The 16,729-nt window shown below is 40.5% G+C and overlaps 1 protein-coding gene and 1 pseudogene across 1 annotated transcript in view; both read right to left on the minus strand.

Moving 5' to 3' along the window:
• CD109 (CD109 molecule) overlaps positions 1-16,729 on the minus strand; it is a 119,838-nt gene that overhangs the window by 84,066 nt on the left and 19,043 nt on the right. The window contains exons 4-6 of the mRNA XM_037034310.1: positions 10,557-10,585; positions 5,931-6,161; positions 304-429 (exon numbers count right to left, since the gene is read on the minus strand). Coding sequence (XP_036890205.1) covers positions 304-429; positions 5,931-6,161; positions 10,557-10,585 — 386 coding nt within the window. The remainder of the gene's footprint in view (positions 1-303; positions 430-5,930; positions 6,162-10,556; positions 10,586-16,729) is intronic.
• On the minus strand, positions 12,644-13,148 carry LOC118978700 (rRNA N6-adenosine-methyltransferase METTL5-like; annotated as a pseudogene).

A 16,729-nucleotide genomic window follows, 5' to 3' on the forward strand; every position in this document is an offset into this window, starting at 1 on the left:
TAAAATACCCGATGCATGAAATAAATAAACATCATTTAGTCAGTTTTATACTAAAATGTGAAATGTTTTAATCTCGAAAAATGACATTATAGAAAAAGGTAACAATGATTAAAACTCTAATGTGTTATATAAGCTGTGCTAACCCACTGAAAAACACAGGAAGTTAAAAATAAAGCACTTAAATTGCCTAGGTGTTCAGACTCATGTTTTCCTGTTCTTTGAATAAATGACTTTGGATATATTTCCCCACCTGATCTATTTAAATCATTTTAACATTCCCCTTAAAGATATATTTATACTCACATTCACTTGAACTTGAATGGACCAGTCACCAAGTATTGGATGGGAAGATAATTGAAAAGTTTTGGAAACAACTCCAAGATCACCTTTTTCCGACAACCACTGTTGAATCAGATTCGATTTGGGGTCCTACAACGAAAACCACACGTGTTCACTGTATGAAAACTGCCCGTGTACACTGCATCCTACCCAGTTACAGACGGCCCCATCAGCACTCCCAGGCACACACGAAACACAGCACAGAGATTTTCTTTTAAATGTCAGCTCTAAAATAAGTAGATAGACAGATAGATAAAATGTCAGCTCTATACTACAAAAGAAGACAAACCAAAATTTCTTCTTTGCTCCTATTTTCCAGAGACTCTTTGGACTCTGCTCCATCGTTTGGTTCCTGGCACCACGTCTCCTCCCACATGAGAAACTACAGCACGCACATCACCAAACCTGTGTTGCTGCTGCTGCTGCTGCTGCTGCGAAAAGGCAACTCCACTGTAGAGACGACAGGCTCCATGCATAAAGGCCCATGATGCGTCAGGCACTCTGCTTCATCATTGCAATTCACACGCTATTCAATCATTAAAACTCTCCTTCGGGTAGGGTTATCCCACAGTATAGTTGAGAAAACTGCTGCCTGGAGACGTTAGGTAACCACTCGACTATAAGCAGTTGGCATGGTCCCATGTTACAGCACCCACACACAGTGGAAGTCAGGATTCAAACCCATGTGTCTTAAATTCAGGAAAAGTGTCTCACAGAGATGTTTAGCCAAGGGGATGCATGAAAAACACCTGTGTCTTCCTATACTCCCCCCCTCCCCCAGACGACAATCCCTTCATGCAGCATCCACCCTGGCCAAACCAGCCATCATCCCAGAGGCCTCTCCCATCCCCAGCCCTGTCATCTCTGTCTCTTCACTATCTCCCTAATTTCTCTGCTTCCCATCCTCCCATATAGCCACCAGGTGCTGTTTTCTAACTCCCAATTGCAAGTAATCTCCCTCCTCCAGTCTTGCCCCTCCGATACGCATTCCCCACTACAAACAGTGCTATCCTGGAACATAAATCTGGGACTGAGGCAAGGTGATTGAAATGGTTGGCACAATTCCTGGTATACAAGTAACAAGCAGTGAATAAACACTGGCTATGATCATTCTACTAGAGCACTGGTAACTAGCTTTTGTTTACCTACAGAATGAGGTCTATACTCCTTTGCAGAGTTTACAAGCCTTGGAAAGCGGACCCCTTTTTCATTTCTAGACTCATCTCCCCCTGAACATGTATATTTGTTTGACTTTTACCCCCCAAACCCATGCATCTAGGCCTCTACAACTGCTGCATGGCACGCCCTCCCCTCCTTGTCCAGCTGGTGAGATAAGCTGGTGTCCTGCCTCTGCATAGGCCTCCAACGGGCAGGAACGACGCCCTCCTCAAGAGCCCCTAGGACATCTGAAGTTCATCCCTCTTGAATACACGTTACTGTTTAAAGTATTCAGTAGTTATCTCAGAGGGGGTGGTGTCTTGTTTATTTATTTGTTCCCAAGTAGACTGTGAACTCCTGAGAGCAGGGATGAAGTATTTTCCTTATTGTCATCCTTTATCCTTTGACTAGAAGTACTTAGATTGGTCCAGTTATTAGAAGCCAGAAGAAATCTCTCTCCCCAAGTAGAGGAGAATGTGAAAGTCACAATGCTGAGAATGGAGTAGCCAGAAACTAATTACTAAAACCAAAGCCCAAAAGCAATCCAAGAATAAGCAGGTCTATGTCCACAGCGGGCTCCTGAGACAGGCACTGCAGTCGGCAGCAGGCTCTACTGCACCCGCCACAGTGTGATGCACAGGGGGCCTCCGGGGTTTAGAGGCTTGAAAATAAAGGAAGAAGTACACAGAGCTAGTAAATACATGCTAATGATTAAAAGAATGCAAGTGGAAACAATGAAATATCACTTATCTTTTGTCAGACTGACCGAGATAAAATAATAATAACAATATCTCCCAGTGTTACTGAAAGTACAGGAAAAGGAGTGTTCGTCCTATGCTGATGTATTTATATTTTGGTGAGGGTGCACATTTCTCCCAAGTGGTCTCATGGCCCTACCAACAAAAGAAGTCCAAACTGAAGTCTGTGAGACTTCACACCTGAGTGATCTGGAGTGTTGGGAGTGAATGAAATAATCCCTGTCATTTCCCAAAGCTGTCTTGGATGTAGGCCTAACTGTCACCAACAGGAAGACAGCAAATATAGAAACACCAGAAGTCTTTACAGAGCATGTCAGTATTTGAACAGGCCGTGCATGGTGGCATCACAGCAGAACCAAAATCTGCACATGCTCATCATCTGGTGGGAGGCACATGGGACAGCCACACAGAATGTGCACAGTGCCCCTGTCACAGCCAGAACAGCTGCATGAGGAGATGCTGGACAAGCAGCCCCTCGTGCCCTCTGAGTTACCTCTGGCTGGCTCTGTATCACCATTGGCTGCTTTAGTACAGCACAGTGCCCACTGCCTGCGCCTGTCTATCTTGGGCAGTGAACACCATGGCTGAAAACTGTGTCTGTAAGGAATGTTTCTGTCACTTCTTGGAGTCCTGGATTATGCACACAGTGCCTGTCCAGCACGTACAATTAGAGAAGTCCAGTCACTTAAACAAGGTGGTGCCCTCACCTGGCCAGGGATGAGGTTCTGGTTTAATGGCTGCATCCAGACCAGAATGTCAGAACACAGTCAGGGAACATTTCCCTGCCAACACCTGTTCCCACAGAAGGTCATTCACCCATAACAGCAGTAACAACTTCTTCAAGAACAGAGAGCAAAGTGGAAGCCAGCTGTGCCAATGGCCATCACAGCATTGGAGGCATTTATTTCCACGATGTTAGGCCCGACTGGCTGGAAGAGGCCAAAATTAGGGCAGAATTGAACATGTTTTTTCTGCTGCTGAAAGGCCTCCAAAGTCCCTCTCCCTCCCGAGAAGATTAGTTATTGGGGCAGGAAAAATGAGTAAGACCCAATAATGAAAGGAAGCGAGGGAGGAAAGGAGAGCTGGAGGGAAAAAGAAAGAAGGGAAGGAAGGAAGGAGGGAGGGAAGGAGGAAAATCACCTAACTCCCCTTAATATGCTGTGACAGTCAGTATAGCTACATGCTATGTGAGCTGGGCAAAATGGCCCCCCAAAAGTCAACCTCAGAGCCTTCAGATGCACTTCCCCATTTTAGCCTGCAGATGGTGCTGTGTTAGGAAAATACAACTGTCCCAGTCAAGGTGCTCTTGTTAAACAAAGTCCCAATTTTTCTGGAAAGTTTTTCCAAGAAAACAATTCCACATTGAAAGACATAAAAAACATTACCATCTGGTGAAGCCTGGCCCAAATGACTGTTTCCAGAGGGAAGAGTACAGCAGTGTGGGCATTTGCATCAGTGCTGTGATCTGGCTTCTGCCAGTTACAGGAAGAAGGCAGTAGACATGAGTTCATATCCCAGCCGGTCAGTTCATCCCACTGACCAGATGCAGAGAGCATAATATGTCCGCCCCCAGTTACTGTTCCTAAATACTTTGCATCCAGGTGAAATTTTAGTCTAAATTCCATTCTCCTGGCCAAAAGGGCCACATGTGGGCCAAGCCAGTATCATCCCTCACAACCAGAGGTAGTAAGAGGAAGGTCTCTCTGTGTTTCTGGGAAAGCTGGACGTGGCAGGCCAAGTTCAAAACTGGAGAGCAAAGTGCAAAGGATCCACAAGTCAAAGGTTTTAAAGGCAGATGCTAGAGCAGAACAGAGAGGCACAATCATAACAATGCACAGAGCAGCTGTCCAGCATCAGCAGGGTTAGTTCTGAAATAATGCCGCAAACGGGCATTTTATTCAAGGCTGACTTTTATTGACCTAAGGTAGAAGGAGCCAAAATGGATATAAACAGCCAAAGATAAGCAGACATTCCCTTCTAAATCCCCCATTTTGCCCATAGTTTCTGGCATGCAGTAAATTCTCATTATATTGGATAAATGATAAAGGATGGTATGAATGTAGTCCACTAAGCCCTGCTCCGAAAGTTACATGGACCTAGAAATGCTCTTCTCTGTGTCAACCTGCTTTAGACACTCCGTTTGTCAGAGGCAGAAATTCCCAGAGCTGCCAACCCTGCAGTAATCCTGGTTGACTTCAATAAATATGCATTGAGCACCATGCCAACCAGTATGGGATTTGCCATAAACATACCATGGCTTAAAATTACATGTACCCATGGTTGTTCACTAGATTTTTGTTTGTTTGTTTGTTGAATAATAAACTAAAAATGGGAAGATGCTGAATTAAAAGCCTGAATTTACCTCCCATTCTATGTTACTCATCAGAACATTGAGGGAAACCAATGTCCCAGACTAAGGGCTTCCTGGGACCAGGGACTTTCAGTTTTAAAATCAAGAGAGTCCCAGACAAACTGGGATGAGCTGGTTGCCTTGTTTCCATGTTATGCTTTAATGTCTAGCATTCTCCACAGTTTAAATGTGGAAACCACTTCCAGCTGGACCTCAATTGTCTTCAACTTGGTTCTCACAGGAAAGCACTCAAGCTGCTGACCATGCTGCCTCCACCTCATCAGGGTGTTCAAGCAGCAGAGGCCGAATGACTCCCAAAGGAGCCTCCTATAATAATAACAGCTAGTGTTCCAGGAGCACGTACTATGGTGCCAGGCACAGTTCTAAATGCTTTACTTGCATTATCTCACTTAATCCTCACAAGAAGCTTCTGAGATATTATTACACATTTTACAGATAAGGAAACTGAGGCTCAGGGAGGTTAATTTCTTCAAGGTCCCACAGCTAGATCTATTCTTAGACAGTGATTCTTTGAAGATGTTACATGAGATCACATCATGCCTCTTCCCAGGATTCTCTAGTGAATTCTCATTCCACTCAGAATAAAACCCAAAGCCCATGTAATGGCCAACAAGACCCTGTATGACCCCTCCTCCAAGCCACCCACCTGTATCTTCTAAAATCTGTCCCCTCACTCCCTGGGGTCCAGCACACTGTCAGCCTGTGGTTATCCCAATGCTCCTAACGCTGCCTTTGTGTGTGCTGTTCCCTCTGTTTATGAGCTCATTCTTTTATTTCCTTTAGGTCTCTGCTCAAATAGGATTTCCCTAATAACCCTACAGAAAATGACGATCTCTTCTCTGCCTTTCTGTCTCACACACATACACACACACAAAAAAATATCTGTCCATCTATGTGTACATGTGTGTGTTTATACATTGTCTGTCCCCCCGATGCCCACTGAAATAAAAGCTCAATGTGAACAGGGACCTAATCTGTTGTGTTCACTACCCTAACCCAGAACCTGGAACAGAAGTTCAATAAATGGTTCACGAATGAATAAATCAATGATGAAGAATTCGGGACTGGAATCCAAGCAAGCCGACTTTAGAACCTAGACTCTCGTTCTTTCTTCCTTTTTCTTTTTCTTTCTTTCTTTTTTTCGCTTAAATTCTTAACTCAATGCTCTACCAGCTCCCTTTCTAGAGAGAGAATTCCATGTTGGGAGGAAAGGTGTCCAATGATGAATTTTAAGATAATGCGCAAAACTTAGAGCTTCAGTAAGATAGTTTAAACTCCTTGCTTCATTTCTGTTGGGCACTTACCTTAATTAGAATATTTAAGGAGGTTTTGTAAGGTTTAAAATCTGAGAAGAGTGTAACAATACGAAACTTCACTTCTTCTTTTGGCTTGTATAGGAGTTTGTCTGTTTGAATGAAGACAGTTATACTCTTAGTTTCAAATGAAAGGCGTGTACTATTAGAAAATAAAATCTCATCCTCTGCACGTCCAGTTACACGTAGCTCATAAATCTCATCTGCACTGTTCAGAGGTAGCTAGGGAAAAAAGAGATCAGACATATCAAAGTCTCATTATTTCACCTCAAAAATATTTTTAATTATAAGGAGAATAGAAAATGTAAGCACATAGCATAATTAAAAGTAACTGCAATGCTGAAAATTTGCCCCTCCTAGGCCCCGAAGTGAAACAATTTTCTCTCCTTTTTTTAAACATCCTGTAGTTTGCTCTCCAATTAAATCACAGGATTTCTGGAATGTGAGACACACCTCCCACAGCTCACTCTCAGCTGCAGTCACTTGTCATTTCCTATTCCAAGTGCCAAGTCTTCCTTATTAACAGTCACCATGGGGCAGAATGTCTAACATCCTTCGATGTTCTTTCCATGCTACACCCTACCTGAGGCAGGCAGTCGGTGAAGGGAATATTCACACAAGGTCTGGGTTGTGCTCTACAATGTGCTCTCTTCCTGCACCTCGTGCACTATGTGTCACCGTCCTGCGGTGCTACTTTTACTATTTCTATTAAAAGAAATCCCACCTACCAGCATTAACAGAACAGAAGCCATATCCCGAAGTCCAAATGCACTGTGTCATTTTACTTGACAATAACCCTTCTAATACAATTTTACAAATAAGGAAACTGAGGCCCGGAGGAATTAAGAAAGTTGTTCCAGGGCAGCAGCTGAGATTCAAACCCAAGAGGATCTATGCTACTCTTAAGATCCTTCATGTGGTGGTTTTAAAATATGTCCAGAGATTCTCTGACCCTCCTCCCTTAAAAGATAGAGCCAATTCCCCAGATTTAGTGGCTTCTCTAGAGTAGAATGAGTCTGCATCATAGAAAGCAAGGTTTCTGCCCAGTTCTCTCTTCCTTTGACTCCTCCCTCGGGCAGTAGTCAGTGCCATATGCTAAGGACATTCAACAGGCCTGTAGAGAAGCCCACGTGCGGCGGAGCTGAGGCCTCTCACCAACCCCCACTACCCACTTGCCAGGTGTGTAAACTACCTTACAGAAGGTCCAGCCCTAGTGAAGCCATCAGATGACTGCAGCTCTGGGTGACATCTAGATTGCATCCTCATGAGACTGCAAATCAGAACTGCCCAACTATGTGGTCCCCAAATTCCTGGCCCACAGAAACGGTGAGTAATAAAAGTTTATTGTTATACTAGCCCAAAGTTTTTGAGATAATAAGTTACGCAATAATAGATAACCAGCACACCTGACTTGTAGTTCACTTGCAGATTAAGACACTGAGGTTCTACAACTCCATTCTGACTCCCTTTTGCAAATAAGTTTTATCCACAGAAAGCTCAGAGGAGATTTTCCAGTAATAGCTACCATAAAGCTAGGATTATGGTGGTAAGAATAAGAAGGAAATGTAACAAACCACCAATAAAATGGTCAGCAGGAAATACTTAGGGAGAAAAGTACTGATGTCTGCAATTTACTTGGAAATGCATTTAAAAAATAAGATGGACCCTTGGCCAGGGAGCTTAGTTAGTTGATCACTGCCCCAATGCGCCAAGATGGTGGGTTCAAAGTCCGGTCAAGGCACATGCAATGCATAAATGAATGCATAAATTCATGGAGCAACAAACCGACGTTTCTCTCTGAAAGGCTGGTTGTCTCAGGGGAACTGAGAAAATATGATAGTATTTCTCTTATTTTACTTCATTAATAACAGCAGTTACTAAAAACAAATATGAAAACTTCAAATAATTTTCAAAATAAAATTGAGAAATATAAGGTGATAGTTACTATCAGAAGTAATGCTAGTAATTTTACTTAACATAAACTGTAAAAACATTTATAATTGTAAAAATCACTCCCTTATTTTAAGTTATATTTATTTACAAATAAATTTTTTCTAACACATTTCTACAAAAAATAATCTTTGTATCAAGCAGCAATTATGTTTTTATTTACTCCTTATTAAAGGCTCATTGTAGTGTATCAAAAGTAGAAACAATGAGTAACCAGATATTATTAACATTTGTTTTAAACAATTCAAATATTCATATTTTACAGCAAAAAGTTCATGAAGGCCTTAAAAAAATTTAAAGTACTACATTTAGCCCTGGCCAGTGTGGCTCCATGGATTGAGCACCAGCCTAAAAACAGAAAGGTTGCTGGTTCGATTCCCAGTCAGGGCACATGACTGGGTTTTGGGCCAGGTCCCAGGTTGGGGGTGTGCAAGAGGCAACCAGTCGAGGCTTCTCTCTCTTTCTTACCTCCTTTCTCCTCTCTCCAAAAATCAATAAATAAAATCTTTTTTAAATGAAATAAAATATTACACTTACAAATATCAGAATACAAGTGTGCTTTGAAAGTTGGGTCTATTTTAACTGAAAACCTACAAAAATGCAGAACCTTCTATTTTTGCCAGTGTTATCAGATTTCCCCAGACACTTTATGACTAAGTCTTCAAAACTGCTTTACTAAAAAGGGGCAAGTCCTAAATATAATCTCTAGTAAAGAGTCCAATAAATAATTGCCATGGCTACGTATAATAGAAACAGCATAATATTAAAGACACATATAGGATGTTGGAGTTAGTATTTCGTATAGTTAAGACTTAAAAGAGTAATAGTGGCCAGATTTCCAGCTGATGATAGTTCAGACAAGTACACTTTACTCTAGCGTTATTGGAATAAGCCCAAATGCTCTTATCCCACCTACATGCCTTCTCTTTTCAGTCCTTCTGCACTTCTGGCCTGTGCAACTGCAGACTTCTTTGAGGAAACAGACAGTTACTGTGCTTTAAGCTATGGTTCCTGAACTTAAATCCCACCCCTTTCTGCTATAGGGAAATTATATTACACAAAATTTATTTCAATCTTCTCATTTGAATGCTCCTTCAACAGTGTTATATACACAGACACTGGTGGCCAGCATCTAATGTTATAGGTTACATCAACGCAATCTAATGTTTTACCATCACCAAGATAGGTTCCCAGCGCTACTTTTGCCTGCTGTGCCCTCCCCCTACTCACCCCCACTTTTTTTAATAATAGAAAAGCAGAATATTTCTTAATAAGGAAACCACAAACACAATAACTAAGAAACTTAACAGCTGTGGAGAATATAAGTAACTTTTATAAGGTGTTGTTTGGGAGCACTAGGTTCTCCAGGAACCCCTCAAAACGAATGTGGTTTCTGCATGGGCTTGACAAGTAACCTTCAAGAGGTCATGGGGGAACCCAGCTCATCAAGTAATGCTGACCCCACGTATGGAATGTGTCAGGGTCAAAGTCATTAGTCATCTATTCTCAGAAAAGTATACCAATTGTACCTCTTGTTGGATGCTGCGGTCTACTCATTAAACCATGAGACGCTCCAAAGTGGAGCATGGTAATAAAAGTACAAACTTGCCAATCAAAGCTATGGGAACTAGGATTAGTTCACAAACAATAGTTAATGATCACATTCTATCATTCAATACTCCCTCAACACAGTAATAACCCCTTGGCACGTCTTCATCAAATTTCACAGCATTCTGACATCTCATTTCGCCTCCAGGGAGCCGTCATGAAACAGAGACAGTGTCTTACCCCCTTCTCCAAGGCTGGGACTAGGGTGAGGTGAGTGAGGCACTCACCTTGGGCACAAAATTTGAGGGGGTTCCAAAAAACTCAGTAATCAAAATAAATAACGTTATTGTAGGTAGTTTAAAATATCAAGAATAATACAAATAATTAAATCATGAACAGAAAATTGAAATTTTAAAAAAAGACAGGCTGCTTTTACCGATGCTTCCTTTTGCCTCAGGCTCCAACATGGCTCAGCATGACTCTGCCCTTTTCCAGCACAAGGAAACTACAGTATTTCGCCATGTATAATGCGCAGTATTTTTGCCCAAATTCTTTAGGGAAAAATAAAAATGCGCATTATACATGGGTAGTACTTGAAATACCTGGTATCTGTTCTTGTGTTTTGTAATTATTTGTTACATAAAATTTCTTGTACCAAAATATGTTCAAAAATAAATGCTGAAATTTCTTTACAATACAAAAAAAAACAAGTATCTAAATATAAATAATAATTGAGTTAGAAAATTAAAATGAAAGATTTTTTTCCTGAAAGTTTGGGCTAAAAATGTGGGTGCACATTATACACAGCCAAGGATGGACTTAAAGGATGGAGTGTTAATTACACACTGCAGGGTCCACTACGGCAGAAGCAAGACCAAACCAGCCCAGACTCCTTACTAGTCCAAGGCCAGCTTCCCTCAGTTCAGTTCTCTATTTTACAAGAGGAAAATCTCTGCTGTGAGTTTAAAGGAATATTTTTCTCAAATAGTCTAAGGTTGGAACAAAACTCAAGACAAACACAAAAAATTCAAACTGATAGTAAAACCAATAAAATATCAATGTATTTAATTCACTGATGCAATGTATATTTCTAAAACCAAGTTTTTAATGGATACTTACTGATGGAAGAGTAAGTGTCTTGAAAGAGCCTTAAAGGAAAAGGAGAAGAAAAAAGAGTCATAATTTGAATTGGATGATACAACACTGTACTCGCAAGACTCCCCTGATACTCCTGCATATGGAGGGAATTATAAACTAATGGAGTCATAAACTTATCTGGTCAAACCAAAACAATTTTATGAATGCTCAGAACACCTGAAAGATTATTACAAATTCTTGTGCCAAAGAATTAAGGAAAACCGAATCAGATTTACAGTGCTCTCAGTGGGTGAACCACCCCAAAATTAGTAAGTTCCACTTCTCTTTTTCCATTATCATTTTTGCTGTCATGGTCACTGCTGTGCTTGTTGCTGTTTTAAGGTTATACACATCTGAGTGACACTGCAGACAGTGCACAGAAGGAATCTGAGGTTCATTACTTATGTTCTCATACCCTCATGACAACGGAAGAAATGGAAGGCATTAGTCATGTCAGTGGTGAGCTGGGACTCATAACTGACTCATTAGTGTTAGAGCGATGCAGAGTTTTCTTTATGTAAAGTTTCTAAACATAGGACTGCTAATTCAACTCATGCTAGTTTCTCATCAGATCCATTTATTTCAAAGGAAAAAGCATTTCATGTTAAAAACAAAAGAGTATATATCCACAGTTCCCATTTAGGTGACATGAATTCAGAGATGGTGACAGACCCTCAGTTCCTTCATTCATTTAAGAAGTATTTATCCAGGGCACCACAATGAACAAGACAAACACGGTCCCTCTCCTGGAGGCCGTGTGCCTATTCCACAAGGGCAGGCAGCACGCAGCCCAGCACAGAGCAAGGGTTAAGCAAGTGGCCTCTGGAATTAGACCACACCGGCTTTATCCTGAATCAGTTACATACCACTCTGATCCCTGACCAGTTACCCAGTTCTCCAGAGTCAGTTTTTTTTACCCTTAAATTGAGGGTGCCAGCAATCATACCAATCTCACAAGGCAGTTGTGAGGAATAAGTATGTTGACGCTTGTAAAGTGTATAGAAAAATGCCTGGCACATAGGTAGCATTTGATAAGTGTAAGCCATTATAGCTTGAAGAGTTTGCGTACTGGGAATGTTAGTGTGCCTCTATACAAGTGGTCTTCAAATGTTCTGCGAAGGAGTGTTCAATCAATAAAATATCTAGGATTGTACGCGTTCCCAGTGTCAACTCAGATTTATAAAGATATACATGCACTTGCTCAAACAAAATATTAAATATTATAAAACCTTAATTTCGTAGTTTTGCTCAGAATTATAGAATAAAAGTTAGTAACGGTTCTACCCTGATCCTTATAAATGGGCTTACGCACTCCCAGGTGTGTGCACACCCATTCTGGACACCGCTGCCCAATTGGGCCTCAGTGAAATACAAATATGTTTTCAGGAGCAGATAAGCAATTCAGCAACATCATTTACCCCACTTAGAACATATCCATTTATCCAATAACTGCCACTATAGAAAGCAAAGAGCAGGAGTCTTAGGTAACAGGTCATTGGACAAAAAATGTGTTTGAAAAGGTAAAGGAGGAAAATTAAACACAGGCTACAACTGAGGTAGGGCAGGGAACATAGAGGAGGGGTCGAGGGAAAATGCCTAGAGAAAATGATGCCAGAGTCTTGGGTTGCAGGGTTTCACCCAAGGAGAAATTAGCCAGGCAAGGAAGGAGAGGAAGAGTTTCCAGGTGGAGTACAGGAAATGCAAAGGAGAAGTTAACATGAGTCTACAGAAGTGAAGACCTTGGGTGAGACAAGATCAGAGGTAGGAAGAGGGTGGTGAAGGTGAGAGGCCTTTTAGACACGGTGAGGCCTCTCCAGGGCTGTCCCTGGTCACACTGTTATCCTAGCCCCCCAACACAGCATTTTTGCTGGGTCTTTCTTTCTTTAGCAAAATATTTGTATGAGATGGCTTTAATTTGCACAAGACTTAACTTTGGAATTTTATAATCATCCTTCGGAAATACTTCAACTTAAGGAAGAAACTTCTACTCATTAGTTCTTTATTTTTTAGTAAACAAATTTTTTATTCATTTTAATTATGTTTTCAGCTGCTTCTATCTTTGGAGGCTTTTAAAAAGAAAACAAAATTAGGTCCACTTCAATGTCCACTAATTTCTTTTTATGAAATTTGTATGATGCTGGCAGGTCATATCTCAGCTCTGCAATAATGTCGATCTTGATTTTCCATTCTTTTGAATGTGTTCTCCAGTTAAGGATTTGTGTAAAGACTATATTGCTATTCTTGCCATTTTCAAAGCAGTCTTCAGAAATGCCATATCTGTCCCTTTATTATTTTTGGTCTCCGAGGGAGGATTCATAATTACTGTAAAAAGTTACTTAGCCATTCTGTTAGCTAATGAACACACATCACATTGAACCATGTCAACATTTGTTAACTCAAACTCTCCCACACTCCTATTATATATTTCCAATGCATCTTCATCTATGTTGAATCCAACACACAACCTCCGATGTGAGGCCTGGTGGAATACTGTTCTAGAAGTGGTGTGGGTGTTCCGAATCCATCCACTTGTTCCAGGCGACTCTCCAGTTCCTTAAGCCGTAATTTCTTCATTTTTAAAAAAGTGTGGGCTCTCGGGGTTTACAGGCAGTGGATCTGCCAAGAAACCTGTTTAACCTGAATTTCCTATACCCCCAAACCCCCAGCCCATTTTTCAGTGCCACTGACTAAGGAGCCAAGCAGGGGAGGAAGAACCAGGGGAACACTGGAGCCCAGGCCATTTCTGCTCTTCTCCTCCCACTACTGGTGAAGGGAGTCTTCTGCCAGCCTCTGACAGTCCTGCCTCCAGGGTATTCGCCCCCCACCAACTGGGATTCTTGGAGATCAACCAAGGCTCCAACCTGGATTTCACACACAGATTCAGGACATTTCAAGAAGCTGCTCGCACAACCATGCCAGAAGCCTAGTTCTTATTTTTAATAATACAATGAGTTGACCAAAAAGTCCCTTTAGTTTTTTCTGTGAAATAAAAGACACATTTTTTCACTTTCACCAATAACTTTATTGATTTGGATATTTTGAGTATGTCAGCTATCTCCCACATGGTATAACACTGACTGTTCTCAATTAATGTCTTGATTTGAACTCCATCCACTTCAACTGGTCCACCCAACACTGAAGCATCATTCAGTGAGAAATCTACAGCACAAAACATTGCAGATCACTTTTGACACATTCCATAAATCACAAGACCTTTTCCATACACTCCACAAATCTCTTTCTAGTTGTATTTTTACCCTTCTTGAAATAATAGAGCATGATATGCCAAAAATGTTGTGTATTTTCTTATATCTTCAATATTAAAATGACTGTACCCAATTCACCAATTTTGATAAGTTCTTTTAAATGCACTCTGATAAGACAGCTGTCACAATACAATCTAGCAAAATTGTTCTGAATGAAGTTAAGGACAAGTTAGGGCTACTAGAGCCACCTTACGGAAAAAACCAAACCAACTCTTTGGCCAACCCAACAGACACATTCCATACTGAACTAAAGTGAAATTGAGAAGCCCTATGATACTGCAGGAACTAAACTTGGTGAAACATCCAAAAGAGCCACAGATAGACGACTTACTTGGCAAGTTCTGTCTTATAAAAATATTTATCAAAAAGAGATATGGTACTCTGCAAAGAGACAGACCATGGAAATATCTGGGCTGAAACACTGAGACATTTCTATACGGAAATAATTTGAAATTGAGAATATCTGCCACAGAGCAGAATTTGCTCTGATCTTACCAGGTACCTCAGCACATGTAGAGAGAGTGTTTTCTCAATTAAAAATATGGTCACTATATACCAACAATGAACAACTGGAATTTGAAATTAAAAACAAGAAAATGAAACACTTAGGTATAAATCTAACAAAATATCTAAAGGAGGTATAAGATCTAAATGAGGAAAACTACCCTGGCTGGTGTAGCTCAGTGGATTGAGCACAGGCCTGCGAACCACACAATCATGATCGCGGTTCGATTCCCAGTCAGGGCACATGCCTGGGTTGCAGGCCAGTTCCCAGCAGGGGACTCACGAGAGGCAACCATACATTGATATTTCTCTCCCTCTCTCCTTCCCTTCCCCTCTAAAGATAAATAAATAAAATCTTTAAAAAAATAAATAAATGAGGAAAACTACAAAATTCTGATAAACAAAATCAAAAAAGGACTAAATAAATGAAAATATATTCCAGCTTCACAGATAGAAAAACTCAGTATTATCAAGTTGTCAGTTCTTCCCAACTTTATCTATACATTAATACAATCACAATCAAAATCCTACCAAGTTAATATATGGACATTGACAAACTGTTTTAAAGTTTCTGTGGAGAGCCCTGGCTGGCATAGCTCAGTGGATTGAGCGTGGGCCTGCGAACCACACAATCATGATCGCGGTTCGATTCCCAGTCAGGGCACATGCCTGGGTTGCAGGCCAGTTCCCAGCAGGGGACTCATGAGAGGCAACCATACATTGATACTTCTCTCCTTCTCTCCTTCCCTTCCCCTCTAAAGATAAATAAATAAAATCTTTAAAAATAATAATAAAGTTTCTGTGGAGAGACAAAAGACCCAGCACAGCCAATTCAATAGTGAAGGAAAAAAACAAAATTGGAAGAATGACACTATCAAATCTGAAGACTTACTATAGAGCTACCTCAATAAAGGGAGTGTTGTATGGGAGAAAAAATAGACAAATAGATCAGTGGAGAACAGAAAGCCCAGGAATAGACTGCCCTAAATATAGTCAGTTGATCTTTAACAAGGCAGTGAAGGCAATAAGATGGAGCAGAGAAAGAGCCTCTTCAACAAATGCACTGGAACAACTGGACATCCACATGGAACAAAAGTGACCCTAGACACACACTTTATACCCTCTACAAAATTCAACTCAAAATGGACCATACACTTACATGTAAAAGGTGATTAAAAGCAGGAAACTTAAATGCATATGACTAGGTAAAAGAAAGCCAATCTGAAGAAGCTTTTCAGACTGTATCATTTTCAGACTGTATCATTTCAACTATTTGAAGTTGTGGAAAAGGTACAACAATGAAGACAATAATAAGATGAACAGGCAGAGCACAGACTTTTAGGGCAGCAAAAGTACCTTGTATGATATTATAATGATGAATCCAATATTCCACATTTGTCCAAATCCATAGAATGTACAACACCAAGAGTGAACCCTAAAGTAAACTATGGATTTGGGGTGATTATGATGTTATGATGTGTCAATGTAGGTCCATCCTTGCTAAAGAAAAAAAATACCATTCTGGTGAGTGATGTGGACAATACGGGAAGCTACACATGTGTGGGGGCAGGGGTAATACAGGAAATCTGAAAAACATAAAACCATGTACATGTATGACTATATCTACATAGATATATAATGGTCAGGCAACTTGAGCATTCTAACAAATAATGGATTACAACCTACTGAAAAAACAAGAATCTGTGAATTTATACTGCTATGTAATTAAGTAGATGACTAGCTGAGGGAGAAGAAAAAGTTCTTCTTTACCACCAAATTCTAACTAATAAATGTACAAGGAACCATGGAATTAGAAAATGTCACAACCATCATGGTAATAAATGATTCCGCCGATAATCATCCATCCTATGTGTACAAACTGGGCGAGTGAGACTCGCGAGAAATAACAAACCGCTGTTGTTTTAAGCCACTGCATTTTGGAGTTGGCTCACTCACAGTAACAGATACCCAGAACACGTATGAATGTTTTTCAAAAAAAAGGTTAACTAGCAAACCTCTAAAGCTGCACAGTCCATTACAGTGGCCTCTAGCCACACGTGACTATTGAGCAGCTGAAATATGTTCATTGCACGTGTAAAATACACCCCACATCCAAGGCTTCAAACAACAAAAAAGACTGTAAACTAGCTCAATAATTTTTGCAGTCATTACATGTTGAACTGATAATATTCATAAATTATTGGGTTAAATAAATATATTATGAAGATTAATTTCATGTTTCTTTTTACTTTTTTAATGTGCTTACTAAAAAGATTACATTAGACTGGACAGTGCTGGTCTGGAGGGTAGAAGACTAGGGTGTTTGCTCAGAAGCAATAAAACAACCAACAGCTCTGTGAATAAGATTTTTAATTTTGTGAATAC

This window comes from Sturnira hondurensis, unplaced genomic scaffold, assembly GCF_014824575.4.
Source record: "Sturnira hondurensis isolate 20B ecotype Veracruz unplaced genomic scaffold, ASM1482457v3 Scaffold0022136, whole genome shotgun sequence".
Lineage (NCBI taxonomy): Eukaryota > Metazoa > Chordata > Mammalia > Chiroptera > Phyllostomidae > Sturnira > Sturnira hondurensis.